Genomic DNA, 27,386 nt, shown 5'->3' on the forward strand with positions numbered 1-27,386 from the left:
CGGCCGGGGGGAAAGGGATGAATGTTAATTTCAAAGATGGCGGCGGAGGGAGGAGGGAAGGAGATGAACGAAATTAAAACTCAGTTCACCACTCGGGAAGGCGTCTATAAACTCCTCACTCACTCCGAATACAGCCGTCCGAACAGGGTGCCTTTCAATTCACAGGGCTCCAACCCGGTCAAGGTCTCCTTCGTGAACGTCAACGATCAGTCTGGCAACGGCGACAGGATCTGCTTCAATGTGGGCCGTGAGCTCTACTTCTACATCTACAAAGGCGTTAGAAAGGTAAGCGTGCTAACGCGGCTAATGTCAGCCTTGCCTGGGTTCACGGTTTGTTTAAACACATCACCGACAACAGAGATGCTGTGGGAGTTTGGTGTTTCCATTGTTAGAAAAGACTAACTCCAGCAGGTGCTTGACTTTCAAATTAGCTGACAGCTAGCTGTTAGCACACAGCTAACCATCGATACTGGCTAATGTTAGCATGAAAGCAGCTACACGGAGGGCCAGAGGCAAAATTCCGCAACTAGTCTGTCACAATATTACCCATTTAGTGTGTGGTTGTTTTGTAAATCGTTATAACGGTCATTTAGGCGACACGGTCGTTTTATTATTTATACAAAAAAATGGACAGGGAGCAAACTGTAACTGCTAGCCTTTGACAGTTAGACGTTACCTCCCACCACCCACCTGTCGACGCCCTTTGACTGACAGGTGTCAACGCACCACCAGCATTTTGTATGTTTGGTGCCGAGTGAGTCAGTCAGTCGGGTTTACAATATAAGTAATTTCTTATAATTACAGTCAGCTGTTAGCACTTGGATATGTTTGGACCACACACTGGCAGAAAGGAAATGAGCAGAGCACACGGTGACACCGGAGAAACACCGGAAGACTTCTATTGGTTTTGGATGTAACGACATAGGCATGTCAGTCTATAAAAAAAGCATCCACTGGCAAAATTATTTATACTTAAAGTAAAAGTTTTCCTAAAATGTTGGTTCTAATTGCTAGTTGTTGAACTTTTAAATAAAAAATAATGTAGATAAAGTATATTTTTTAAATATACTTAAAGGAGGGGACCTTTCTCAACTGTCCATTTAAGACCAGGTGATGTCAGTGATAGGCCTGTGTGTAACACAAAACTTTTTTTCACTCTATGTGGGATCAAACATATTGTAAAATAGAACAATTTATCATTTATCATTGTATATTTACTTTCAAAGATACTTCCTTAACAAAGTGAGTACTGTGTTTATATTTCCAAGTAGAGAATCAAAAGCCTTGCACTAAATGACATAAATACTGAGAACTTTATGTAGTCTATTACTTTGCAAGAGGCATTAACAGTAAAGTTTTTATTGCTATATCAAATGGAAGAGGTTAAATACGTGGCTTAAATAACTGCATTGTTGTACAAACTGTCACTGACACTGGATTTATAACATTTGCAGCCTATGTGCCTTGGTTACCACCATGACTCCTGTGCTTATTCTGCTAATGTTTAAATAACCTAATTCAATTATTGCTCATATTGTATCCCTGATATTTACACAATTTCACAGAGCCATTTATCTCTTAGCCAACTGAGTGGTTTCACCCCAGAAAATATTTGAAAAGGGTACTTTTTCAGCATGACATTTTGCTATTGGTTTAATGGTTCCCCTGTTTTCCTGGCTGTAGGCCACTATACTATACTTTGTTTTTCTGTCACATTTACTCTTATTGTTCAAACTGTTAAACAAAAATGCCATTAACACGTCAGAAGTAAATGCTGCTAGAACAGCAGTTACTTGTTTTTCCTCCCTCTATGTCCTACATACGTGCCATTGTGAGTACCACTGGTGTGCACCATTTTCGCTATACTAGGTCTGTAAAGGCAGCAAGTGGAGCGCGAATGATGATGGGTACACAAAGAACAATGGTCTCTGTCATTCTCATTTTCCCCTACTGTGTCTGACTGCAGCTAACCCAGAGCTGTGGTTTTTGCTTAGAAGACTGAAGAGTTGGATAATGTGACAGCCAAATCCATAACTGCATTCAGACACTTTTTCCCACTCATAAGCTGTGAAAAGCCATATTATTTGTTTATGTTCTGTGCAAAATTTCAGTTCAGTTCTTTAGCTATTTGTGTCCTGATCTACCATAATGATTTGTATTTTTTCCCTTGTACAGAGAATTGGAAATACCAGGAATTCTGTGACAGTTGTTACCATGCATTGCATCATGATACTTTCTACCACCCCCACACATGTATGGTACCTTAGAAGTGTCACCATACATGATCTGCCACATCCTAATCGCAAAAAGCTCTTTTCATTCTGTCAAGCACCAACACGGTTTCTGGTAATGGTTGGGAGCATATTACAGGTTGATTGGAAGCAGCTGATACACATTCATGTGCTTGTCATGTGTGCAATCATTCTAATGCAAACAGCAATGAATTCACTTGCGTAAACCTAAGGCTGATTCAAATCAGCCATGGAATATGAAGCCTTAAAGAAAAGTTATCCTAGTCTTGTTGTCTTCGCAATTCATATTTGGGATAGTAACTGAAAGAGTAATTAGGAAGTCTTTACATACATCAGTGTATTCCAAAATGTCCTTTCCTCATGCAGAACTCGCAATTTCAATTCAGTGCTTTTGGGCAGCAAACGATGTGTTTGTCTTGATTTTTGTTTTAATCCTATGTTTGTTTTGGCTGCAAGACACCAACATGTCCACTTCACATTGCCTGATCACAAAGGAAACACTGACTCACTGTTTAACACATCATTCAGTTTCTTCCTTTCCTTCTAAAAGTAGTGTGAACTATTAATCATCGGCCGGTGTAACTATTGATGTTATTTTGCTGTAAGGTCTTAAAAGGTATTTAAGTTCTAAGTCAAAGCACTCTTTTTTTTTTCAAATTCTATCGCATTTAGCATCTACCAATTTACAAATATGCAGTATCATTTTATAAACAACAACATTTAAACATGCCAACAGCATTTTCTTTTTGTATTAAAGTGTGTCGACTTTTTATCTGTATCTAATGATTTCTGGTCTCACCTCTTGTGTTTGTGCTCTCTCTTGGCAGGCTGCGGACCTGAGCAAGCCCATCGACAAGCGCATCTACAAGGGAACACAGCCCACCTGTCATGACTTCAATCACCTCACAGCCACGGCGGAAAGCGTGGCACTCCTGGTGGGTTTCTCTGCAGGACAAGTACAGCTCATCGATCCAATCAAGAAGGAGACTAGCAAGCTCTTCAATGAGGAGGTGGGTGTTCCCAGAGTTAGTGTTTGTGAGCCTAGGATTATAATTCAGTTATCAAACATGTAAAAACTGTTTGATTTGTGAATAAAACTGTTGGAACCATTTAGCTCTGACTAGTAATTAGAACTGTGAAACAAGTCTAATTTTTAAGACAGGTGGCTATTTACAATCATTATCATCTTAATTGTGGTCTTAATTAGTTAAGATGAGGCAACTTTGCTTATTGTGACAAAACTGTAAAAAAAAAATTCTGGAATACACAAAAGTATAACTTATATACAGTACTTACTGTGGTGTACTTACGGTGGGTTGAAGAAGATTTTGCGGGTTGCTTTGGTTACTAATATGTTATTTGAAATGATGACACCGTACAGCTATTGTTTTGACCTTTTCTTCTCATTCTCTTCCTTCCTGTGTCTCCATCCCAAACTTTCCTCTCCAACAGAGACTAATAGACAAATCCAGGGTAACATGTGTAAAATGGGTGCCGGGCTCTGAGAGCCTGTTCCTGGTCTCTCACGCCAGCGGGAACATGTACCTGTACAACGTTGAGCACACCTGTGGCACCACGGCACCACACTACCAGCTCCTCAAGCAGGGGGAGAACTATTCTGTGCACACCTGTAAGAGCAAATCCACGCGGAACCCCCTCCTTAAATGGACAGTAGGCGAGGGGGCTCTGAATGAGTTTGCCTTCTCTCCAGACGGGAAGTTCCTAGCCTGTGTAAGCCAGGACGGCTTTCTCAGGGTCTTCAACTTTGATGCCGTAGAACTCCACGGCACCATGAAGAGCTACTTTGGTGGCTTGTTGTGTGTGTGCTGGAGCCCGGATGGAAAGTACATAGTCGCTGGTGGTGAGGACGATCTTGTAACTGTGTGGTCGTTCTTGGACTGTAGAGTTATTGCCCGAGGTCATGGTCACAAGTCGTGGGTGAGTGTGGTGGCGTTTGACCATTACACCACCAGCGTAGAGGAAAGTGACCCCATGGAGTTTAGCGGCAGCGATGAGGACTTCCAGGATCAGATCCACTTCGGACGAGATCGGGCCAATAGTACACAGTCACGTCTTTCCAAACGCAACTCCACGGACAGCCGGCCTGTTAGTGTTACCTATCGGTTCGGCTCAGTGGGTCAGGACACTCAGCTGTGCCTATGGGACCTCACTGAGGATATTCTTTTTCCGCATCTCCCTCTTTCAAGGACACGGACGCATACAAACGTGATGAATGCTAGCAGCCCCCCCGCGGGTGCTACAATAATCACGAACACCTCTAGCAACACTACTAACGGAAACAACAGCGGTGCCAACACACCTGGCATCAACTCTCTCTCTGCTACATTACCACGCTCCAATAGCCTACCCCATTCGGCTGGGAACACAACGACAGCAAACAATACTAACAAGGCCGGCAGTGGCGGAGGTATCAGCAGTGGAATTATGGACAGTGCCATCGCTACAGGTGTGAGTAAGTTTGCCACACTGTCACTGCACGACAGAAAAGAGCGCCACCACGAAAAGGACCACAAACGCAACCACAGCATGGGTCACATCAGCAGTAAGAGCAGCGACAAGCTCAACCTGCTGACAAAAACCAAAACAGACCCTGCAAAGACTCTGGGCACTCTACTGTGCCCGCGAATGGAGGACGTGCCCCTCCTGGAGCCCCTCATCTGTAAAAAGATAGCACACGAGAGACTGACTGTACTCATATTTTTAGAGGACTGTTTAGTGACTGCTTGTCAGGAGGGATTTATTTGCACATGGGCGAGGCCAGGCAAAGTGGTAAGTTCTTTTTAATGTAGGAAAATGGGGTGGATTTAGAAGTGACAACAGAGTTTGTCACTCATCAGGCGTCCTGAAATCATTTGATGGGCTGTAACTTAAAAAAGTCATGTTCCGGAAGCTTAAATTAAACTGTAGCGATTAGGTGTATTTTTAGCTTTATCGTGGGGCAGATAAAATATGAGACTTAGATGTTTATTGCTTTCCAGTTAAAGGGCCTCTTATGGCTAACATTCAAATATAACCAATGTCAAATAAGAATTCCCTCTAATAGGCGTGTGAGTGGAAGCATGTCAAATCACATGAAGTATTTTCCATGGGTTCCATCATTATCATTCCACAATGCATAGCCACATAGCAGAGAATTCATCTGCATACACTCTCACATTCTTGCTTTAATGCAAATGATCAATTTGCCTAGAGAATCTCTGCAGTCTCTCACATGCTTTCAGCAGAAAATGCCTCTATTCCCCCTGAACACTGTGCGCTTTTGTTTATTTTTAAGTGCTTTTGCAAAAATGAGGCACATAATATTTTCACCAACATAGCCAGCACTGTGAAAAGGTTAGTCTTTATCAGGTTAGTATTTATCAGTCGGACTTCAAGAAAGGATTACACCATTATATACAGCAACTTCACTTTAAGTTCTCGGCAACACAATATGAATCTGTGGCCAACAGTAAATACTTTAAATTAAATTTTTGTAGTTTTTATTACTTCACTAAAACAGGAATCCACCAGCTGCAGTATCAAAGCGAGTGTTTAATTTTGTCCGTGTCCGTTTCATCAGTAGAAACCCTTAAATTTACATTTAAGGTTAATGTTGCTGCAGAAAACAGTAGAAAAACAAAACTAATTTCATTTGATAGTTTTTAGGACATTGTTGGAGAAAAGCAATACATAGTGGATGTGCTAATGAAGTCAATGTGCCCTTAAAAGAGTACAAATGAACAAGGTCTTGGGCTAAACAAAAGGTCAGGTCCATGTACAAGTGAAGTGCCTTGATCCAGCAAACCTCTCAAAACCCACATTAGTCTCGCACTGTACACTCAACATCCACTCTGACTGCTGCGCACAGCCTTTTAATCAAGTGCAAGGGAGCGGGGCGCAAGTGAAGCGGACACAGGCGACCGCAGGCTAGTTTCTAATGAGCTATTTGTCGCTTGATTTATTTATTTATCTTTTCTGTTGCAGTATGTGAACTTTCCCAATGCAAATCTCCTTGTTTTCCCTTTTTCCAGGGTTTATTGTCATCCCAAAACCAAGCCAGCTCTCCCAGTGGAACAGTAGTATAGCCACAATATTTCTGCTGCTAAAGAACCCTGCAACCCAGAGTCTGATGCTGCTCTTCACCCTGCAAGCATTGCAAGTTTTTTTTTGTTTGTTTTCCTTTTTTTTTTCTTTTATACCTCCTTCCTTTCTCCTGTCTCCTTACCTTTTCTGTTTTTGTTTGTTTGTGGCTCACTCTGACCTAGAAGAATGAAGTAAGAGAAGATGGTGCGTTTGTGGACTATTCTGTACTATTGTTCTCTGGAGTTTTAACACATTTTTAATTCTTTCTCTTTTTCTTAATTCTTTCATGTCAAATCTCATCAGACTGTTGTCCAATCTGGAATTAAGGCTTGGCTTTGTTAGATGCAAACCAGAGAATTGTGGCTTGCGATTAAAGGGATAATTCATGTACTATTAAGTATATCTTACGCCTACGTGGCCCATATGTGGCTCAGGTAAACTGACTACAAAGTTTTTTTTCATATATATTTTTTGGGATGAACTATCCTTTTAAGAGCAAGTAAGCGAGCATCTGAGAAACTCTGCATCCATCCACCATCACCCTCCGCTCCGTCTTTCCTTGAGTAAAATCTCCCCGTTATTGACTTTGCACTGATTTTGTTAGTTGTTTTGTTGAGTTTTTTTGTTTTGTTTGTTTGTTTTTATAACTACTCTAATGGAACAAAAAAAAGGGTTGAGGACTGCCTTGTTCACTGGGCTTTAACATCCTCAGTCTTGAAATCTGAATCTATAAAGCTTGATGCTGCAATCATAGTCTTTTTAAAATAAAAAATTGTTTGCACTTAAATTAGTTTATTAGGAAGAAAATGGCTTTACATTTTTTGGGTGTGCTCAGAACTCACAGATGGCTAATATTACAGTAGGTGAAGAAAATGATAAAAAAAAATTAAAACCTTTATCTATTGAGCATTTATTTTAATATTTCAGATTTAAATCTGCTCTGTATCATAATGTGTATATTGTAATTAATTGATCTGATGGGGGCCTAAGCAGACTACCATTACTCCATGGAAGTTTTGTCATTGATAGTTATATTTCTAAAAGCCTAAAATATACATATTAATAATATTAAAATAATCTTGAATACACTGTTTACTGTTCTTTTTTTCCTCCACCTACATTTACTGTATTTACAGAACAAAGTTTTCATGCTCCTGACATGAATTTGCCTATATTCTTATTGTTGCAACAAGCAAAGACCGTATATATAAAATGGACCTACCCACATTAGGGTTGCAGTGTGAAGATGTGGAAGAAGTTAACAGGAAGAACTTGCTGGTTTCAGAAGGACATGCTTTTGAACAGAAGTTGAACTAAAACAAATTTTCTTAATTTACATTTTATGTCAAGAAATATTTTCCTTAAGAATCCATTCTCAGCACCACGAGATTGGTCAAGATTCAACCAATAGTAGTGTTCCTCAAGGTCAGTGAGTATTTAGCAGTGTTGCCCTTTTGTTACTGTGGTCATGCTGTAACATAGTTAAGCTGTGTGTGCTGTTTGTTGGACCAACCAGTACTTCTGACTGTTCACAACTCAAAATATTATATAAGTTCAGTGTAACATGGCCTGGTTCCTTATAAGACAACACTATATTTGATTTGGTTGTAAAAAGAGCAGTTTTAGTGTAGTGTAGTACAGACTGCCACACACAGACTGCAGGTGTCTTGTAAGGATCCAGTCTATGTTGTGTAGCCCTTGTAATGATATTTTGAGCATCTTTGGATGTAAAGAGAACAGTGTAAAGGACTGCAGTTAAATAAGCAAGAGTTTTACAGATGTAACAAATATATCCAGTAGACTTCCACTCATAAAGGGTACTTCCAAAACCAGCAGAGAACTTCTCGATTACTTCCACAGCTTCAGTTTTGCAACCCAGTGGCTTGGTCCTTTTCTTATTTACAGTCTTATGGCAGAGTGAGCTGTCAGGTTTGGAAGTCATTGAAGCTCAGGAAGTCTCATCAGTAACATTTATCAGGACTCTTCGACTTGGCTCTGACTCACTCTGCCCTCGTAACAAAAACACTGTGAGAAGACTTGGACCGTGATTTCTTCAGTTGCTGTCAAGGACTTCAGATGTGGAACAAACAAACTTGTGGTTTGACACAACTTTAGTATTTATTTTTTAATTGTTGATTTTTTTTAACTGATGCCAATAAATGTTCACTAACCGACACAACGAGTAAAAAGCTGCTGAAGCGAACTTTCTTTTCCTTCTCCTACTCTATTAATCATTAAAACTTTCCAACACTTGTTCTTGACATTTGTGTCGTATATTTTTGCACAACTTATAAAAAGGTTTTCATCACGTGTTTTTAACAATGACCTAGAAATGAACTTCTTTCTTTTTGTTTTACCTTTACTGTGATTTTTTTTAACGCATCATATTCATCAAAATAATAAAGTGCAGATTGGGTCACAGTCTCTTTGATGAGCTCATAGCTCAGAGTGGCTTTTAAGCCACAATGTTTTAAAAGTGGGGGAGTAGAATATTCACAAAGCTACATTTTACAATGTAAAATACAAATACAAAAAAGTAGTCAATAAAATGTAGACATTTAGTTTTAACACAAAGGGAATCATTCTTGGTTATAACATCGTTTTCTTTCTGATGGTCTTTTTTTTCAAACATTTTACAGCAAAGTCACAAAATGTGCCTTCAAACTACTATCAGTGGTGATTTTGTGGTGAGGGATATTTGTCAAGTACTTACTGTGAATATTTTTACTGTTTACCTTTGTACAGGAAGACCTGCTACTAAAAATACATTGATACAGCAGTGTTCCTGTGAGAACTGTTCTGCTCTGGAAGTTGGTCGTGTTTTATTGCTTAACAACATGAACAACAACATCAACAGCTTCTATTGGTTAAAGTTTTAAGTATTTTCTTTAACATTTACAATAATTTTACATGGTAGAAACGTCATCCAATCATTTCTAATTAAAAGTTGTAAAGGCCAACTGGAAGTCCAAAGGGCGTGGCATCATTTAATAGCCACATTAAGTTGTTTAAACGGTAAGTTAATGACCACCTAATTCACCTCATCTTAACCTGTCTAATGTGTTATTGCTTTACTTGTAAACATGTGACATCTGACCAGGACCAGCAAAAAGTCGTTTTTTGAGGGACACGTTCACAATGTGACAAACTACAACGGTGGCTGTGAAGATTGTTCTGAATCGGTGTAGTCGGGCTACCTTCAGATCACCGGCCACACTGTCCCAGGCAGCGCACCTTAACTAACCTCCCTTTATAATCCAATAGAATCACACTGACGTCATTAGCCTCACATCACACTGTAGAAGAGGGAAAACACTTGAGACCCACAACGTATGACATCACTTCTGTCCAATCTGATCTCTGCCTCTGGGTCCAAAACCTGATCATTTGAATAGAAGTGATTGTTCAGTGGTTCAGTAAGGGGAGGGCCGTTTTATTCTAGTGGATTATGGTGTTTGAAGGATAACAATGGGCCGTCCTTTGCTACTGGTTCAGAGTCTTGATCAGATTGTGATGAAACCTAACAGTTTTGGATTCTGCACGACCAGGTTTTCTGTGTCCATGCCACGTGTTTTTTTCCGTGTGATGAGCTGCTCTTTATTCTTTTCTTATTTCAACCTTATTTTAGTGAATATAGAATTGTTTTTTTAATGACCTCTCAGCTGAGATTCTCAAGTTCCTGTTTCTAAATGGAGGAAATGTCAGACCTCTGTAAATATTTAAAATGTCTTCATGCTGAACTGGCTGTTACTGGAATAATAATATATCTAAATAACTGCTGACCTGGTGATTTGAATGTAGCCCGATGCTTTACAGAAGTCATCCTCAGGTGTGGTTCACACGTGATCGTCTCAACATCCTGTATGTCAGAGTGAGACACAGTGAGAGGGTTTTAAGGTCACTCACTCACTCATTCATTCGTTCGTTCGTTCGTTCGTTCATCTTCTACCTTTTAATCCTTTTCAGGGTGGCAGACTGAGCTGGAGCCAATCACAGCAGGTCACCTGTCCATGACAGGACCATGTCCAGAGACCAACAACTATTCACACTCACGCTCACACACACTATGGTCAGTTTATATCCAGAACCAGGAGAAAACCCACACAAACAAACAGGAAGAGCTCTGATTTGTGATGTTCTCTCTGTAAAGCAGAAGCACTAACCGTTCTCTCACCGTGTGGTTCTCCTGTCGAGCAATTAGTCTAAATTGTCTTTGGTTTTCAGAAGCCTCCTTGTTTCCTGTCCAGAGGAGGCATGTAGAAGGTCTTAAAAGCAGTGCTGTGAGACTCATCTTGAGGCTGCAGAGAGAGAGAGTGGAAAAATAAATCAGAGGCTAGTTTAAAGCAGCTTTCCTGCTGTTGTGTGTCTCTCTGCTGGGGTTACCTTGGCCAACTGTGACTGGCACTTCTTAGTGGTGATGGACGGCAGAGTGCCTCGGTGACTGCCCGTGAAAGCCGGCATCGTGGAGACGGGGAAGGGCATCTGCGCTCGTGGTACCACCATGTTGACCTTGGGCAGCTCTGTGGGATAATGAGGGATGTTCCTCCTCATGAGTGGCTCTCCTGGGTGCTTGATGTTGTGCTGCAGGACAGAAAAAGCGATTTACCTTGGTGGACACAGGATGTTGGGTCTCCCAAAGCTGAACTGGAGGTTAAACTCACACTCATTAATGGTGTTTGTCTTGCGTGTCTTGCCCTCAGCTGTTTGCCGAGTTTGCTTGGCCGCCACAGGTGCTCTACAGAGCCGTGAATCCCACCAGTATCTCCTCCCCCTAGAGCTGCTGCGACTCTGTCGGCTTTCTTCTCCGCTAGCCTACAGAGAAAGAGGAAAAAAACAAGAATATTTGTACTTTATTTGTATTTGGAATATAACCTGTTTATAACATGTTTTTTGTTTTTCAATGTCAGTTAGGATTGAACTTCTAGTTACCTGATTTCCCTGAAGTACGTGTGTCGCATGGCTGTTTCTGCAGTGATGCGTTCATCAGGATCATACGCCAGCATCTGATAGAGCAGCGACAGAGCTGGAGCTGGACAGTTGGGGATAAGTCGCGAAATACCAGTTCCTTTCCTGGGGTGGAAGTTGAAATGCATAGCTCTCGATCTGGTCAACGTGAAGAAAAAAACAGTTGTTTACTGTACATCCAGTAAGTACAAATACTGTATATGTACTGTCTGCTTCTGGGGTTAAATTCCAGTCTGAATCTCTGATGATTAGAAGAACCTACTGCTTGAACTTTTGGAGAACACCCTGATCTGGTGTTCCCAGCACATCATGGATCTTGGCAACCTGGTCCAACTCATTGGCTCCAGGAAAGAGAGGATTTAAACTGTAAAACAAAGTGTAAGAGTACATTACTGGGAGGTTCCTCCAATCTTTAAGGTGGACAACAAATTAATTTTCACTGTTAATTAATAAAAAAAATATATATATATATAATAAAATATTATCAACAATCTACAAAATATTTACTAAGATATCTGCAAAAGTACTGTATATAATAATAATAATAATAATAATAACTGTATCAAGATCTAAAAAAATGGCTATTTAGGAAGTTATCAGTCACCACTGTAGGTTTTTACAAAATTTAGTTAAAATTTATCTTCCATTTAATCTCACACTCTAGTTTCCCCTGCAGGTCAAATTATATCCTCTGATGGGCTGGTTTTGGCCCATGGTCCTTATGTTTGAGATTCATGACAAAAATTAGATTCTTAAATCCTTACAGTTATTGCCTTCTATTTTATTTCACACTTTCTACATGTCCCCCACAGTACTGTCTGACAGGACACTACTGGCCCATGGGCTGTGTGTTTGACATCCCTGTTTCAGATCAGACACAAATTTGATTTTTTTTTTTTTTAAATTAAAGTTAATATTGACTATTTAAGACCACATTAGACTTTCTGGCGTGACTGCTCTGGCCCATGGGCCGTATGTTAGATCATTTAAATGTCTAACACTGAAGTGTTCTCCTCAGTCTCAGCTGAGCAGTTGACTGTTTAAACTATTACAGATATATTTTCTACCTCATGATCTCAAAGAAGACACAGCCAGCGCTCCAGATGTCCATCTTCAGGCTGTAATAACCATCTGTGAGGAGACACTCGGGGGCTCTGTACCAGCGTGTGGAGATGTACTCTGTGTGAGGAGGCTTGGAATACACACTCCGACAGGAGCCAAAGTCACCGAGCTTCAGGACGTTTTGCTGCAAAGTGTGAATTCGTCAAAGAAATTTGAGTAACTCTAGACTAATGACTTTGGGATGTTTCCTTATTTTTTTTAAAAAAAAGTTTCTCACTTTGATGAGGATGTTTTCTGGCTTCACGTCTCTGTGAAAAATCCCACAGCTTTGAAATAATAAAGAAAAGGGAAGAAAGAAAAAAGCGAGGTCAGAAGGTCAGAAATCAAAGCATTTCTGCTTTAATGTTTCTTTTAAATAACAATGATTTTACATTACTTATATTTACTGGTCATAGGTTCCAGACATTTTTTTGCACTTTTCATTTTTTATTGTTCACTCATCTAGGTTCTTTACATTTCTTGCTGAGAGAATCAGGCATGTGGTGGACAGTTTCAGTCAGTGTCAGTTTTCAATGGCCATAATGTTGTATGAATATATGGCCTGGAGTTTTGGAATATCCCTTGATAAGGTCTTCCCAGGGGAAGTGACACCTTTAACAAGCCACTGGTGCATGAACTGCAGCCTTAATAAAGGAAAACCAACTCCCTGGACACACTGAGAGACAAGGTTTGTGCCAGACTTAAATAACTCTTACATCCGTTTTGATTTTGAAAACACCACAAGACTAAATTTGTTATTTAGAAGTACATAAGGCTCTTGGATGGTCATTTTTCAAGTTATAATTGATAGTTTTTAATCTTCAAATGAGGGGTTTACGTAAATAAACATTTCCTTTGTACAATTAAATCTTCAAATGAGGGGTTTCCAAAGTGGTTTATGTAAATAAACATTTCCTTTGTACAATTAAAATCAAAAGCTGACATTTAAATATTTAAATTAATGCAGGCTATATATATGTAGCATATACCATTTTTTCCCATAAGACTGGGTTGCGACCCTCAGGTGGATCACAAAAGATTAAAAAAAAAAAAAATTATTATTAAATTAATTATTAGTTATTTTTCAGGTGGTTTATTTAAATCATCTGTTAAGGTGGAGCATCTACAACATGGTGTCTAAGAATTTCTAAACATCTGTGGATGTTCATAAATCCTCAGACACGATCATAAAGGAGATCACATTTCCCTTCCAAGCTGCTCACCTGCTGCTACTGCAGAGGCTAAGAGAGGAGCTAACACTGTTGTACAGATGGGAGTCACACTTTCATAGCTACCTGTGCATATGTTCCAGTGACTTGCACAGCTGGTACATGTAATGTTTTACTGTTTGCTCCGGCAGCGGAGTTTCTCTTCCTGCAATGAATACAGGACAAACAATACAACAGGAAGTGTGGATGATGTCACTTCAGTGTCGGACAAAACAACGATAATGTGGCCAAGTATTTACCCTGTATTAACTCAAAGAGGTTCATCTCCATCAGCTCACAGATCAGAGACACTGTCCCAGTTTCTTTGTCACTGGAACATAAAGTGAGAATGAAGACGCGCATGACATCACTCTCGCTCAAGGCACTGAAGTGAAATTTGGAACATCTGATGCTACAACACTCACAAAATGAGTTCATGTAGCTGGATGATGTTGGCATGAGGACTCAGTCTCTTCATCGCCTGCACTTCCCGCAGGTTGTTGGCCTGCTCCAGGCTGGAAGATGAGAGGAAGAGTCACATTTTGTGGATACATTTTCAACCCACGGAGAATTTTAGAAAGAGAAAGAACTAGACTGAATCTGACAGGCAGTAGTATATATGATGTGTGCGATTTGAAAAGTGGACCACTATACACCCAGTTTAAACATCTCATTATCACAGCTCATTATTTCACCCCTTGGGCCAGGGGTCTGCTGTTTTCAATTTGCTTGAAAGCAAAAATAAAAAAATAATAAAAAATATATAATATAATATAGCACTACTCTACTACTACTTCAATTGAAGGTCGGATGTAAGATTTCTTTACTTGAGGTGTGTAGCATATTAATTACTGATTACTGCTATTGTGTCAGAATTGATTGTTGTCTCAATATAAAAGTGTTGTGTTTCTGTGGTTCGACGGTTAATCAACATCAAATGATCAACACTGGAAAGAAGGTACTTTTACTACGCTCTTTCAGTCTTTATGGTTGCAGACTTCTGCCTTAAGATCACAAATGGACGTGTTGGCTGGGACTGTGTCAAGTTCTAGGAACATCAGAATAATTATTGGCTTTTGTTTCAATATTCCACTTCTAATCAGTTCTAATAATAACCTGGACACTGACGCCTCAGGTTTCAACTACTATCCCTCTTTGTTTTCTTCACATGGCACAAGACAAAGTTGACTGACATGTAATAGGACAATAGAGACAACAGAGGTGTCGAGCTGCTGAGTCGGGTTTCAACAGCAATGTCAGGAACAGTGCCATAACAAGATAACCACACCACGGACTGAACAGTGTGAATAAATACCTGTTAATTGTTTGCTTCATGGTTTTACACGCGAAGAACTTTCCATCTATCAGGCTCTGAGTCTTCACCACCTCAGAAAACGTGCCCTCGCCGATTTTCTTGATTATTTTGTAGCCTGTAAAGACAGTACAGGAAAAAAAATTGTTAAAAATCTACATTTACTTCTTTTTTAATTAAATACACCCCAATGATATAATGATAATCATTATAACCATCCACAACCACCAAGTTAACAATGTGCCTTGAACACATAATACATTCCCACAATACATCAGGGTATACTGTCATTGTCCTAAGAAAAATTATCACTAGTGATCATTTTTTGGAATAAGGAATTTGGATTTATTTTTAAATTTGCAGCTAAAAACTTTTTTTTATTTTGCTCTAATCAGCTGCAACTGGCAAGTTCATGAGTCACACAGCCAAACAACGAATAAAAAACATGTTGCTACCTTCTTCTTATTTTAATTAATAAAATAGAATTAAAGTCTTCAATTTCAGTGCTGCCCCCCTGTGGTCAAACTTTGATGCTCTCCACATCCAAATAAATAAATATAGGTTTTTTTCTTCTACATCTAGGTATTACAGACTACGCTGGACTCACTAATAAATCTACTCTGTCTTCGATGATGAGTGAGGTTACATGTAATCCATTGCATAGTCCAATTAAATAATACAATAGTTAAAAGTACTAAAGAAAAATACAAAGCATGGTCAAGAATATGGTTAGAAAGGATCAGAGGTTACGCACAAAATATCGTCAAATTGCTTAAATTTCCCCTGTAACTCTTATAACAAGGTTTTAAATGTGAGTGAATATAAAAATAATACAAATTTTAAACCAAGAACAATATCCACAAAATATAACAAAATGGCCAAAAATTCCGAATTCCTCTAAACACAAGAAGTTATTAATCAATGAAGCGTCAACCAAAATACGGCAGCGATGAATAATTAAATGTACATAATTACAGAGGTTGATGAAATTGCCCTAGAAGTAATTTCCAAAATTGTATGAACGTTTCAAATGTCATAGAGCAGCAGTCAGGTGTCACTGCTCAGCTCTTCTGTTCCTCAGCTTTTCGTCCTTATCTTTGTCTTAGATTCTCACTTACTCTGCAGTGGCCGCTTCATGTCACTCTTTCACCCAAAGCACCGCATTGCAGTGTGTGTTTCTAGCTGCTGTCGAATCCTGTTTTAGCAAAGAAAACTGTGTTTGTCTAGAGTTTGCCTGAGCGCTCGTTAGTCTGTTAGCTTAGCCTCTGTGGCGTGCCCTGTGGCTGACCGTTGCCGTGGTAACGGAGCACGCCTTCGCCCTCCTCTGTGACCTGAGCAGGAAGCTGACAACTCTGGGTCGATGTTTCTCCAAAAACTCGTAAAAAAACACAAATAAAACCTACGAAACGTCTCGAAAGGCACCGACGTGCACGAAAAAACACCCATCCATACAGAATAACGTACCGCAGCCCCCAGATATTTGATGTCTTTTCACATCGGTACCTTTTTTCCAGAGGTGGGTGGTGACCGTTTGTTCTTTGCTCTTTTCGTTGTTTTGCAGTGAAGGATTGTTGTTCTTCATGTCCACGCTTCTTCCTCTCTTGTTCCAGTCCGTGCTCGGCGGAGTCCTGCACGCATTTCGAAGACTCGCCCTATTTTTCAAGCTGATAAGCCAGTTGGAGTAGTGCATCATCAGTGCACACTATACAGTCCAGAGGACCCACCATCAGCTTTTTTTTATAACAAATATCTCGTAAATCCCGCGAGAGTATAATCACTGCTATTGTTGCTGCTTCTTGTCACTACATTACTGCGTTACCAGGCGCCAACCTCTCTCTTTCTCTCTCTCTCTCTCTCCCACACACACACACAACACCAGTTCAGCCAGTGTGTGCCCCAATAATAGGTGTGGACCTATCTGCGTTTCTGCTCCACATCGGCTTCCGTAGGACTTTGTCTTTATGTTCTTATGTTTCGCTTTTACTCATGTACTCCAACAGTAAATCTGAAAACATCATTTGAAATTTAAAGATGAGGATTTCATAGAATCTCATAGCAGAAAAATGTTCAGCCGTTGATAAGAAAAAAAACCCCAAACAAAACAACGATAAATATAAATCAACAAAATGCAATTAAAAAATCCAATTTCAGAAAAATGGCATTCCAAAAAATATCTTCTACAAATGTTCCTTATTCCAGAATATTATCTTAAAAGTTTGACAACAATTAAGCTTCCCACAACACAGATTAAAGTGAGATTAAAATGTTTTTCTAAAAAAGAGTAGAAATTACTAAAACATAATTATGTAAATTATATACAAATCTCAATACGTTGCTCTCTCATATCTAAACTATATAAACATTAATCAAAATACAAATTCACAACAATATTTGTTAAAACAAAAATTTAACAAATAATTCCTGTATTACTCTACTGTCGTATTATATTCTATTGTACTGTATTGCATTGTAACACATCACGCGTGAACGTGTTCTGAAGGAACGGACTGACGAGAACTTTTATGCTCCTCGTCGTCTTCCGTAGAAGTCATTTCCGCGCATGTCATTTACTCCTACCTCCATGCTGTGCATGTTATAATAGAAATGTGAATATTTACATCAGACCCTATTGTTTTTACTGTGTTTGTTGCCTTAGTTGAAGCCACCATGAAGACCAGATTCACCACGGTGGACATCAGGGCGGTTATCGCCGAGATCAACGCAAAGTGAGGCACAGTTTGATTCCACTCCTGCACTGAACTGAGCTGCTAACTGAACCTTAGCTTCCTGCTGTCACTGTGCTACATCCCGTTAACAGAAAGTCTAACAGAAAAGTAACAACAAAACAAAACAAAACAACGAATTAGTAGCGCTTTTACGGAAATAAATTTGAAGGTTGAACTTAATTTTTTAATACTACCGACGTATGTACGATGTGTGATGTTTGTCGGACAGAGAAATGCTGCTTCTGCAGTACAGAATTCACACTGTTGGTCATTTAAACACGTAACAATGACACTGGAGTGCCTGTGTATATCATACAAAGTATTTGTGTACATACGGATAATCACGGATCGTGTAATGATTATCATGGTTCTAGAGTCACTGTATGATGTTTGGGTTTAGGATTTAAGACGGTTCTGATGGTTAATTAACACGGCGACCTTAATATGTTATATTAACGGAATCTTTTGTGTATTTAAATTAACAGCTAAGTTTTTTTTTTGATCGTGTATTTTCCTCCTTCACAGCTACATTGGCATGAGGGTGAACAATGTTTATGACATCGATAACAAGACCTATCTGATCCGACTGCAAAAGTAAGCACCTTTATTCAAGTGGTTTCCGCCTAACTCTGAAGTATGCTTAGGTTCAAACATTGTGTATGTTAACAATACTTTCTTGCATTAAGACGGTGTATTAGTGTGAAACAAAGGCAATCTATTTTTGTTTTTCAGGCCTGACAGCAAAGCTGTTCTCCTGATTGAGTCTGGGACTCGCATTCACTCCACAGACTTTGAATGGCCCAAAAACATGATGCCTTCAGGCTTTGCCATGAAAGTAAGGCCTTAGTCCTAAATACCTTAAAGTTCTCTTTTTATTTAGTTATTTACATCAACTATTTATTTAATACAAATAAAACATCCTTGGTAATATTTGTTTTTGTCATGATTTGGTCTGAAGTACGATTTAAATTTAATATAGGAGTAGAAAACTAAATGTTTTTGTGCTTTTTTTTTTATTAATTGTTGTGTTTTAAAGGAATTATTACGAACAAGTTAGTTAATTTTTTTCCTCACTAGTGTCGGAAGCACTTGAAGACTCGGCGACTGACTCAGGTTAAGCAGCTGGGGATCGACAGGATTGTTGACATCCAGTTTGGTTCTGATGAAGCGGCCTATCACCTGATTATAGAACTTTATGACAGGGTTAGAAAATGACATTCTCCTTCAACTTCTATAAAAGTTTTTTTTTGACTGAGTTTTTAGAAGTGTTCTTTTTTTTTCAGGGCAACATCATACTCGCAGACCACGAGTACACTATCTTAAACCTGCTGCGCTTTCGCAACGCAGAGGCAGAGGATGTGAAGATTGTTGTGAGAGAGCGCTACCCTGTGGAGAATGCCAGACCTCTTGAACCTCTCATCAGCCTGGAAAGGTAACGTTTCCACACCTCTCAGTAGCGTTCTCTTGATAAACATTGTACCAAAAATGAAGTCAGGTAAAAAAAAAAAAATTCTATATTTCAATACGTAGACTCACAGAAATTCTCAGCCAAGCACCAAATGGGGAGCAAGTGAAAAGAGTCCTAAATCCACACCTTCGTGAGTAGCTAAGCAACACATTCCATCCGAAACAAACCATCTGATTACAACACAAAGATGCTTTTACTAAGGCAAACATTAAATCATAACATTTCTTTTCCAATCTTTTCTCCAGAGTACGGTGCCACATTAATTGAACACAGCTTGATAGAAGTTGGACTGTCGGGTTCTGTTAAAGTCGACGCTCAAGCTGATCCCAGCCAAGGTATTAAAAAAAAATGACATCTGTGATTTTTTAAGGCTTTTCTGTATGTTTTCTAACTCAATGTCACTCTAAACATCTTATCTTTTTTCAGTTGCTCCTAAAATTCTGGAAGCCTTGCAAATTGCAGAGACGTACATGGGAAAAACAGAGAGCTTTAGTGGAAAAGTGAGGCTGCGGTGAATCGTAATCCTGCTTTGTTTGTTTTCACTTTTGAACCTCATCAAAAGTTTTCTTTTTTCTTTTGTCTCAGGGTTACGTGATACAAAAGTGTGAGAAGAAACCATGTGTAACTCCTGGTAAACCCAGTGAAGAGCTGCTGACGTATGTCCTGTGTTGTGTAATGCAAAACCCCTGAACTCAGGATCACTTTATATACATATATATTTTTTTCTCTCTCTATTTTCAAATTTAATTTACATACTTATACGACGACATTTTCCTCAGATATGATGAATTCCACCCATTCCTCTTTGCCCAGCATGTCAAAAGCCACTATTTGGAGTTTGACAGTTTTGACAAGGTAAAGGATTTTTCCACACTTTATGACCAGCATGTTTTTAGAAGATTATCTAGTCCATTATTTCAGTGAAGTTATTACTGTGTATATTTTATTCACCGTTCAGCTAATTTTAACCACTTTTGGTAAATTAATTAATACATTTTTTTACTAAAGTTTTACCTTTATAGTTGCAATTTATAACTAAATTTTACTAATCTTTTAGCCCTTTTTGACTTGATTTGGCTTCATTGCTTTTATTTTTGCTTGGTTTTGAATTACAGCTAATTTCATCATAACATTTGGTCATCTTTTACTAGCAAAAGTAATTTTTTGGAGGGGTGTATCTTTTATTTATGTTCAGATAATATCTAACAATTTCTGGCTTATAATCAGCTGCTTCTATCACACATGCATCACAGCTAACTCAGTCACAGATCTTTTTCCAGGCAATAATGGTAGTTGAAAACAGTTAAAACAGTACCTGACGGCTTCCTGAATGTTTCCACATGGGTATGTTAGCAGATTGTGTGAGATGACTCAGATGTGATCCTGTTCTCTAAGGCAGTGGACGAGTTCTTTTCAAAGATGGAGAGTCAGAAGATCGACATGAAGGCCCTGCAACAGGAGAAACAAGCTCTGAAAAAACTGGAAAATGTCAAGAGGGACCATGAGCAGAGACTGGATGCTTTACATCAGGCACAGGTCTGTGTTGGGAAACTGGTCTTCTTTGTTCATACAGTTGTTTAGATTCATAAACTTTTACATCTTCTACACCAAAGTAAGTAGAGAAAATCTCCATGGATGTGTTGTAGGAGGTAGACAGAGTCAAAGGTGAGCTGATAGAGATGAACCTACCCATAGTGGAGAGGGCACTGCAGGTGGTGCGCAGCGCCTTGGCCAATCAGGTGGACTGGACGGAGATCGGCATCATTGTGAAGGAAGCACAGGCAGCTGGAGACCCTGTGGCCTCAGCCATTAAGGAGTTGAAGCTGCAGACCAACCATATTACCATGCTTCTGAAGTAAGAACATCGATCAGGTTTTTACTTCACTGCTATCATGACTTTTGGAGAGGATGTGGGTTGGATACCTGTGTCTGAAAGATTGAAATGTGAAAAAAAAAACATAATAGAGACATTGTTAGACAATCTGGTTCATACAGCTCGGAAAAAAGCAAAAACGTTCTTCATTAGTAATTCTTACAGCCCGATCAAGAACTTATCTAAGAACAAGCTAAAAGTCACAAGTTAAGAATCTTTGTCTTTGAATTTTCATGTTTGAAAAAGGGAAGCATTTGGGTAAAAAATGTCAATGTTTATATTTCTTAAAGATTTCTTAAACATCTATATTTCAAAAAAAATAGTTTGTAATATATTGATTGAAAAATAGTAATGAATCCCTTCTTCTGTATTGTCCCTGATAGTTTAAGAATACTGGACTTTCTCACAGTAACTTTTCTTTGTAATGCTGTAGGAATCCCTATATCTCTGAGGAAGACCAGGAAGAGGAAGAGAAGGATGTGAAGGAGGAAAAGGGGAAGAAAAACAAGAACAAAGACAAAGGACAACACAAGAAGCTGCAGAAGAACAAACCCATGTTGGTTGATGTGGACCTCAGTCTGTCTGCCTACGCTAACGCCAAAAGGTGAACTAAAACTAAATGAGTTGAAAATACTCTGTCCTTAAAATGTCTAAAATGGACCCACATGTTTTCTCCTAGGTACTATGACTACAAACGCAGCGCTGAAAAGAAGGAGCAGAAGACGCTGGAAGCAGCAGGAAAGGTCCAGAACTTCTTTGTTATTTTCCAACAATGTTGTACTTCAGAGGTCACATGACACTGACATGATTTTTTTCCCCATCATCCAGGCCATGAAATCTGCAGAGAAGAAAACACATCAAACTCTGAAGGAGGTCCAGACAGTGACCACCATTCAGAAGGCCAGGAAGGTCTACTGGTAAATACAACTTATACCGTGATCATATTCTTCAAAATCAGGATTGAAATTGTATTGAACTATACCGCTCTCTTGTGGCAGGTTTGAGAAGTTCCTCTGGTTCGTCAGCTCGGAGAATTACCTGGTCATTGCAGGAAGGGACCAGCAGCAAAATGAGATAATTGTAAAGCGATATCTCAGAGCTGGTAATGGACACACACACACACATACACACTTTTTTAGAAATTTCTGAGCTTTTCACAATATATGATTAATCTTAACCCTGACGCTGACTCTAATTTTTTTCACAATATATGCTTAATCTTAACCCTGACGCTGACTCTAATGTGAACGTTGTTCTAATCTTAACACCAAATTAAGTTTTGGATTCAAAAGTGCCCTCTGTCTTTGTGGGGACATTTTGGTCCCCGCAAGGACAGTGTGAATTTTTTTTTAAAAGAAATTTTACTAACAAGTATAGCTATACCAGAATATATTTTACCATATATACTAAATATATATCTAAAGAGCTTTTGCTGATTGCTTGTAACTTGCACTTTAACCTTTCCAGGTGACGTCTATGTTCACGCTGACCTCCACGGAGCTACCAGTTGTGTCATTAAAAACCCCACAGGTACATGAACTTTTTTTTCTTTCTCTATTTGTGACTTGTTTGTTTAAATTTAATTTTGACAAATCTTTCCACCAACGTCCCAGGTAATCCCATTCCCCCTCGCAGCCTGACGGAGGCTGGAACCATGGCTATCTGCTACAGTGCGGCCTGGGACGCTAAAATTATCACCAGTGCTTGGTGGGTCCACCACAATCAGGTCAGTCATTACTACAAGTCTAATGAGTGATGATGTCTGTCCCTCAGGAGGCACATCCTCAGGCTATAAGTCACATTTTGTGTGAATTCTTTTTAAGGAGCTGTTTATTAAATATAAGGCACCGCTTGTGTGTGATGTTGTGTATTTTTTGGTTCAGGTGTCTAAAACAGCTCCCACAGGAGAGTATTTGACCACAGGAAGCTTCATGATCCGAGGTAAAAAAAAAATTGTGGGAACTCTTTTTAAAAAAAATATTTTTAAATAATAAAGTTATAATTTTGTGTTTTTTTTTTTTCTCTCTTCAGGAAAGAAAAACTTCCTGCCACCGTCATACTTGATTATGGGATTTGGATTTCTCTTCAAGGTTATATCAAGTACTTCGCTTTTGTACAGTTTTCATCCCCCTTTATGTTATATATGTTATTATTTATCACCCATTTTTGGTGATTTTTGGTTTTCTCCGGGCCTCAGACTAAAAGTCAATGTTTTTGCTTTCCTTCTTGTCCCCTCTGCAGGTGGATGAAATGAGTGTGTTCCGACACAAGGGGGAGAGAAAGGTGAAGACTGTGGAGGAAGATATGGAGGATGAGAAGTCCAGAACTGCTGAACTGCTGGAGGACGGAGAGGAGCTCGTAGGTGGGAGGACACAGGAGGACACAAGGGCGTGGACCTCGAGTGCTCTGTTGTTGATCACTGTCCTCGAGTATGACACCATCTCCTGTTGCTTCGCCAGGTGACGACAGCGGTGATGAGAATCAGGGAGAAGGAACTGCAGGAGGAGATGGAGAGATGATGGAAGAGATAAAAGAGGAAAATGAAGATGGTGATGATGATGATGAGACCAGGGAGGCCAATCCCACAGAGCCTGGAGAAGATGGAGATGAAGATGTGACGGGGTCAGAGCAGAACGACGTGGAGGAAGACCTAGATGATAATGAGAATGTGGATGACACACAGGACATGGAGAATGAGGACTTTGCTTTTCCAGACACGACCATCTCTTTGGCTCATTTACAGCCCAGCAGGTATCATCACCAAAGACTACAGGTCGTTAGCTGAACTGCACTTTTTTTTGTCAGATAATTAATTAATTGTCAGTTTCTGTCTCCAGAGAATTTCAGAACATGGCTTTCAAAAAAGAACCAAACATTGAGGTATCATTTTCTTGTTTTTTGTAACAGGTATGTATAGAGATATGAATTTCTGTCAGTGATATAAATTCTATTTTCAGCCAGAGGTGGACTCACAGGGGAAGAAACACATGACTGCCAAGCAGAGGAGGTGAGTGAACGGACTGATCATGGATGTCAAAGTCACTGTCAGCCTGAGGCCACATCAACTACATGGTCATAAGTGTTGGTGTTATATATATATATATATTTATTTATTTTTACTTCTTAGGAAGGAAAAATACTTACTTCCAAATTAAATGTACTTCTTTGTAGTATGTTTAATTTAACATGTCTTGATGGCTTTAATTTGGTCCACAGGCCTCAACTTTCTGGAGCATTTAAAAAAATTTTTTTTTTTTAAATTAAAGTTTTTTCTTGTTTTATCTTTAGAGAAGAGAAGAAGAAGAAACAGAAACAGGATGGCTGTGACGCTGAGGAGAAGAGCGATGTCACCTCCACAGGAGGAGCAGCTGCTGATCAGGGATCCAAAGGAGGAGGTGGAGGAAAAGGAGATGGGTCCTCCTCCCAGCAGCCTCTGAAAAGAGGTCAGAAGGTCAGAAATACTGTCTCTCTCTCTCTTATGGTCAAAAATGTAAATATATTTTTTATCAAAAATGTAAAAAAAAAATCAGATTTCTGCAAAAACAGTATTTAACAAAGGATATTTGAAAAAGTAAATATTGGTATAGAACAGAATTTTTTAATATTGTATTTAGAATTAAAAGTAAAACTGATAGGAAAATTAAATGTAGTTATTTTATTCTGTTGTGTGTTCTGTGTTTTGTAACTATTTCATTTTTTTTATCAACTGGATTTATTTTCGTTTATTTATTTATTTACGTATTTTTCTCTGTTCCAGAACAAACTAAAGAAGATTAAAGAGAAATACAGGGACCAGGATGAAGAAGACAGGGAGCTGATGATGCAGCTGCTGGGGGTGAGGAGGAGGACAAGAGCGAGGACAAATATGAAATAATCTTCCTCCTATTTTGTTTTTTTAAACAATCTTTTGTTGTCAACAATATTTTGATGCTAATGTTAGATATGTGTGTTCCTCCTCCAGTCTGCCAGAGCAAAGGAGGAGAAGGACAAGGGGAAGAAGGGAAAAAAGGGAAAAGGAAAACAGGAGCCCGTCAAAAAACCCCCGACTCAGAAACAACCTCAGAAACCTCACAATACAGAGAATTTGACCAAAAAGCCAGCACAGACGGGAGGGGAGAAGGGTGAGGAGGAAAAGCCGATTAGAGAGGAAGGAGGTCCTGCTGAGGAGGACAAGGTAGAGGAGAACATGATCACAATCATAAAGATTCAAATGTCAACATGTCACAAACACCATGCGTATCTATGAACTTTTATTTATGGAATTAAAAAAACAAAAACAAATGTGAAAATCACTGCTTATTCTGTAATTGTAGTAAACATTTGTCATAACCTGAAGTAACTTTTCGTTTTAAATTCACTAGTATTTTCTTTTTGTATTTACAAGGAGGACGACGTGGACCAGGACAACCCTGGAGCAGAGGTTAGTTTGTATAATACATTTAAAGTAATTATAGTATATTTATTAGTAAAAGCAATGTTACCATTAGTATTAGTTTTTAAGCTGTTAAGTTTTTTGCTTTGCTAAGCTACTAGCTACTCCTGAGCTGTTTCTACATTTTCCCTCATTTCTCCTACTCTCACAGCTAGTTTTTGACTTACCTTTAGCATTTCACTCTGCATTTAACAATAATTTTTTCTTGGTTTTTAAAAGTTGAGAAGTTAGCAGTCATTTTTTATAAATCATATCTAGCTCCCATCGAAAAAAGGAAATCTCAGCTTCAGATGAATCGAGTAATATTTCTATGGTCTTTAAATATTTTTTTTAATCTAGGAAGCAGAAAATCTCCTCACCTCTTTGACGGGTCAACCTCATCCTGAGGACGTACTGATGTTCGCGGTTCCCGTCTGTGCTCCGTACACTGCCCTCACCAACTACAAGTAGGTGCATTCATCACTTCATCCCCTAAAGAAAAAAAAATCCACAAAATTAACGAGTGTCTTTTATTATTTTTACTACCAGACACAAAGTTAAACTGACACCAGGTTCTCAGAAGAAAGGAAAAGGTAGGTTGTTTTTGACATTTACTTTTTTATATATATTTACATAAAACATACCAAGTTATGTTGTTGAATTTCTCCCAGCTGCTCGAACTGCTCTGCTCAGCTTCATGAAAGCTAAAGAATCCTCGGCCCGAGAGAAGGACTTGTTCCGCAGCGTCAAGGTAAAGATGTCTGTTATTGTTCAGGGTGGAATGAGGTGTTAACGAAGAATGACACATTAGCAGTTTGTACAGGTTCGTAATGGCATCGTACATAATTATTAGGGCTGTCACAATTGATAGTGATAATTACGTTAAATAATTTGTGAAGATTAATCGTATTAAAACTTTCACATTGCATTCTTGACATTTTTCCCCATCATTTGTATTTTTCATAACAAATAAAAAATCGTTACATTTAGCAGTGTTTGCTAATCAGAATTATTTATGATAAACCAGTAGATGCAGTGTGATAAATCAGATTAAAATGTATACATTTAAGAATATAAAGTATTTAAAAGCAATACTTACCATAAAGCTGAACACCACGTACTGCAGATACTGGCTGTGTTGAGTAACAAATGTAACTTTTGTTTTAAATGAAAAATACTGCAGATACTGGCTGTGTTGAGTACCGTGAGACTCCAAATGTAACTTTTGTTTTAAATGAAAAAAACAAACAAAACAAAAACCCTCTCTATAAATAATAATAATGTAGAGATAGAATTACAAAAATATTAAAAATAATTATAATATAAAGTACATAGAGACTTTTACTTTGACACATTCAGAGGTGTAATGCAATGAGTTTCATTTTTTTTAACCAAATCAGGGAATAAATGTAGACTTTTCCGTTGTGGTGTTATTTGTTTTAAAATACTGTCTAGTTTCTAATTCCCAACATCCTTTGTTTCAGGACACAGACCTGTTCAGGAACATGCCGGGGAAAGTCAAAGTGTCTGCTCCAAATCTGCTGGCTGCCAAGAAGAAATAACAGACTGGAGAAAATCTTAAAGACATTCACAGTGACCCCGCCCTCAACGTCATCCAATCTGTAATTATGAGAATCCAGATATTGACCGCAGTACATAGGAGAATAATTATGTTTTATTTTTAAATTGCTGTATTTGTTGTCCCAAAGGTTGAAATAAGACATGTAAATGAATAAATAGGGAACTTTCTGTATGTGTTTATTCTTTCTTTACAAAGATAACACTTAAAAAAAAACAAAAAAAAAACAGAAAAGGAACATTTGTGCAAACTGGGCAAAAACCAAGCCTGACTGAGTGGAGGTGTCTGAGTGAAACACACACTGAACTCCATCAGTTCAAAGCTTTTTTTTTTTTTTAAAGAAGAACAAACCAACACAAGAATTCACAAATATGTAGAATAAATAAATATATACACAGTGAAGTGATT

At 38.7% G+C, this 27,386-nt stretch overlaps 3 protein-coding genes across 6 annotated transcripts; 2 read left to right on the forward strand and 1 right to left on the reverse strand.

The window, feature by feature from the left end:
• The first annotated feature begins 6 nt into the window (after nucleotides 1–6).
• On the forward strand, nucleotides 7–7,423 carry wdr20a (WD repeat domain 20a). Its single transcript, XM_008311062.2, has 4 exons — nucleotides 7–285; nucleotides 3,080–3,262; nucleotides 3,705–5,042; nucleotides 6,284–7,423. The coding sequence occupies exons 1-4, from the start codon at nucleotides 22–24 to the stop codon at nucleotides 6,335–6,337; spliced, it is 1,839 nt and encodes a 612-aa protein (XP_008309284.1). The 5' UTR covers nucleotides 7–21; the 3' UTR covers nucleotides 6,338–7,423.
• Nucleotides 7,424–8,434: 1,011 nt separating this feature from the next.
• mok (MOK protein kinase) lies at nucleotides 8,435–20,565 on the reverse strand. Of its 4 annotated transcripts, XM_008311071.3 has the most exons (13): nucleotides 16,425–16,864; nucleotides 14,925–15,039; nucleotides 14,035–14,124; nucleotides 13,870–13,940; nucleotides 13,697–13,775; nucleotides 12,640–12,688; nucleotides 12,368–12,546; nucleotides 11,563–11,664; nucleotides 11,265–11,438; nucleotides 10,997–11,147; nucleotides 10,719–10,916; nucleotides 10,510–10,633; nucleotides 8,435–10,194 (listed from the first exon to the last, which is right to left on the reverse strand). In XM_008311071.3, exons 1-12 carry the CDS (start codon nucleotides 16,612–16,614, stop codon nucleotides 10,556–10,558), a joined length of 1,476 nt encoding a protein of 491 aa, XP_008309293.1. In that variant the 5' UTR covers nucleotides 16,615–16,864; the 3' UTR covers nucleotides 8,435–10,194; nucleotides 10,510–10,555. The 4 variants fall into 4 exon arrangements, with proteins under 4 accessions (XP_008309293.1, XP_024921446.1, XP_016891984.1 ...); XM_025065678.1 differs by lacking the exon at nucleotides 16,425–16,864 and adding an exon at nucleotides 20,431–20,565 and having other exon boundaries at nucleotides 8,435–10,633; XM_017036495.2 differs by having other exon boundaries at nucleotides 8,435–10,633.
• On the forward strand, nucleotides 17,458–27,329 carry nemf (nuclear export mediator factor). Its single transcript, XM_008311092.3, has 32 exons — nucleotides 17,458–17,647; nucleotides 18,173–18,241; nucleotides 18,380–18,482; nucleotides 18,725–18,850; nucleotides 18,931–19,079; nucleotides 19,178–19,245; nucleotides 19,361–19,450; nucleotides 19,542–19,615; nucleotides 19,701–19,771; nucleotides 19,895–19,970; nucleotides 20,511–20,651; nucleotides 20,762–20,970; nucleotides 21,422–21,592; nucleotides 21,668–21,731; nucleotides 21,817–21,905; nucleotides 21,987–22,090; nucleotides 22,456–22,518; nucleotides 22,602–22,714; nucleotides 22,872–22,929; nucleotides 23,020–23,078; nucleotides 23,230–23,350; nucleotides 23,448–23,739; nucleotides 23,826–23,868; nucleotides 23,946–23,995; nucleotides 24,277–24,439; nucleotides 24,746–24,823; nucleotides 24,950–25,162; nucleotides 25,373–25,408; nucleotides 25,760–25,866; nucleotides 25,949–25,992; nucleotides 26,071–26,150; nucleotides 26,884–27,329. Exons 1-32 carry the CDS (start codon nucleotides 17,589–17,591, stop codon nucleotides 26,959–26,961), a joined length of 3,261 nt encoding a protein of 1,086 aa, XP_008309314.1. The 5' UTR covers nucleotides 17,458–17,588; the 3' UTR covers nucleotides 26,962–27,329.
• Nucleotides 27,330–27,386: the final 57 nt, after the last annotated feature.

The sequence above is a fragment of the Cynoglossus semilaevis genome, chromosome 1 (genome assembly GCF_000523025.1).
Source record: "Cynoglossus semilaevis isolate Cse_v1.0 chromosome 1, Cse_v1.0, whole genome shotgun sequence".
Lineage (NCBI taxonomy): Eukaryota > Metazoa > Chordata > Actinopteri > Pleuronectiformes > Cynoglossidae > Cynoglossus > Cynoglossus semilaevis.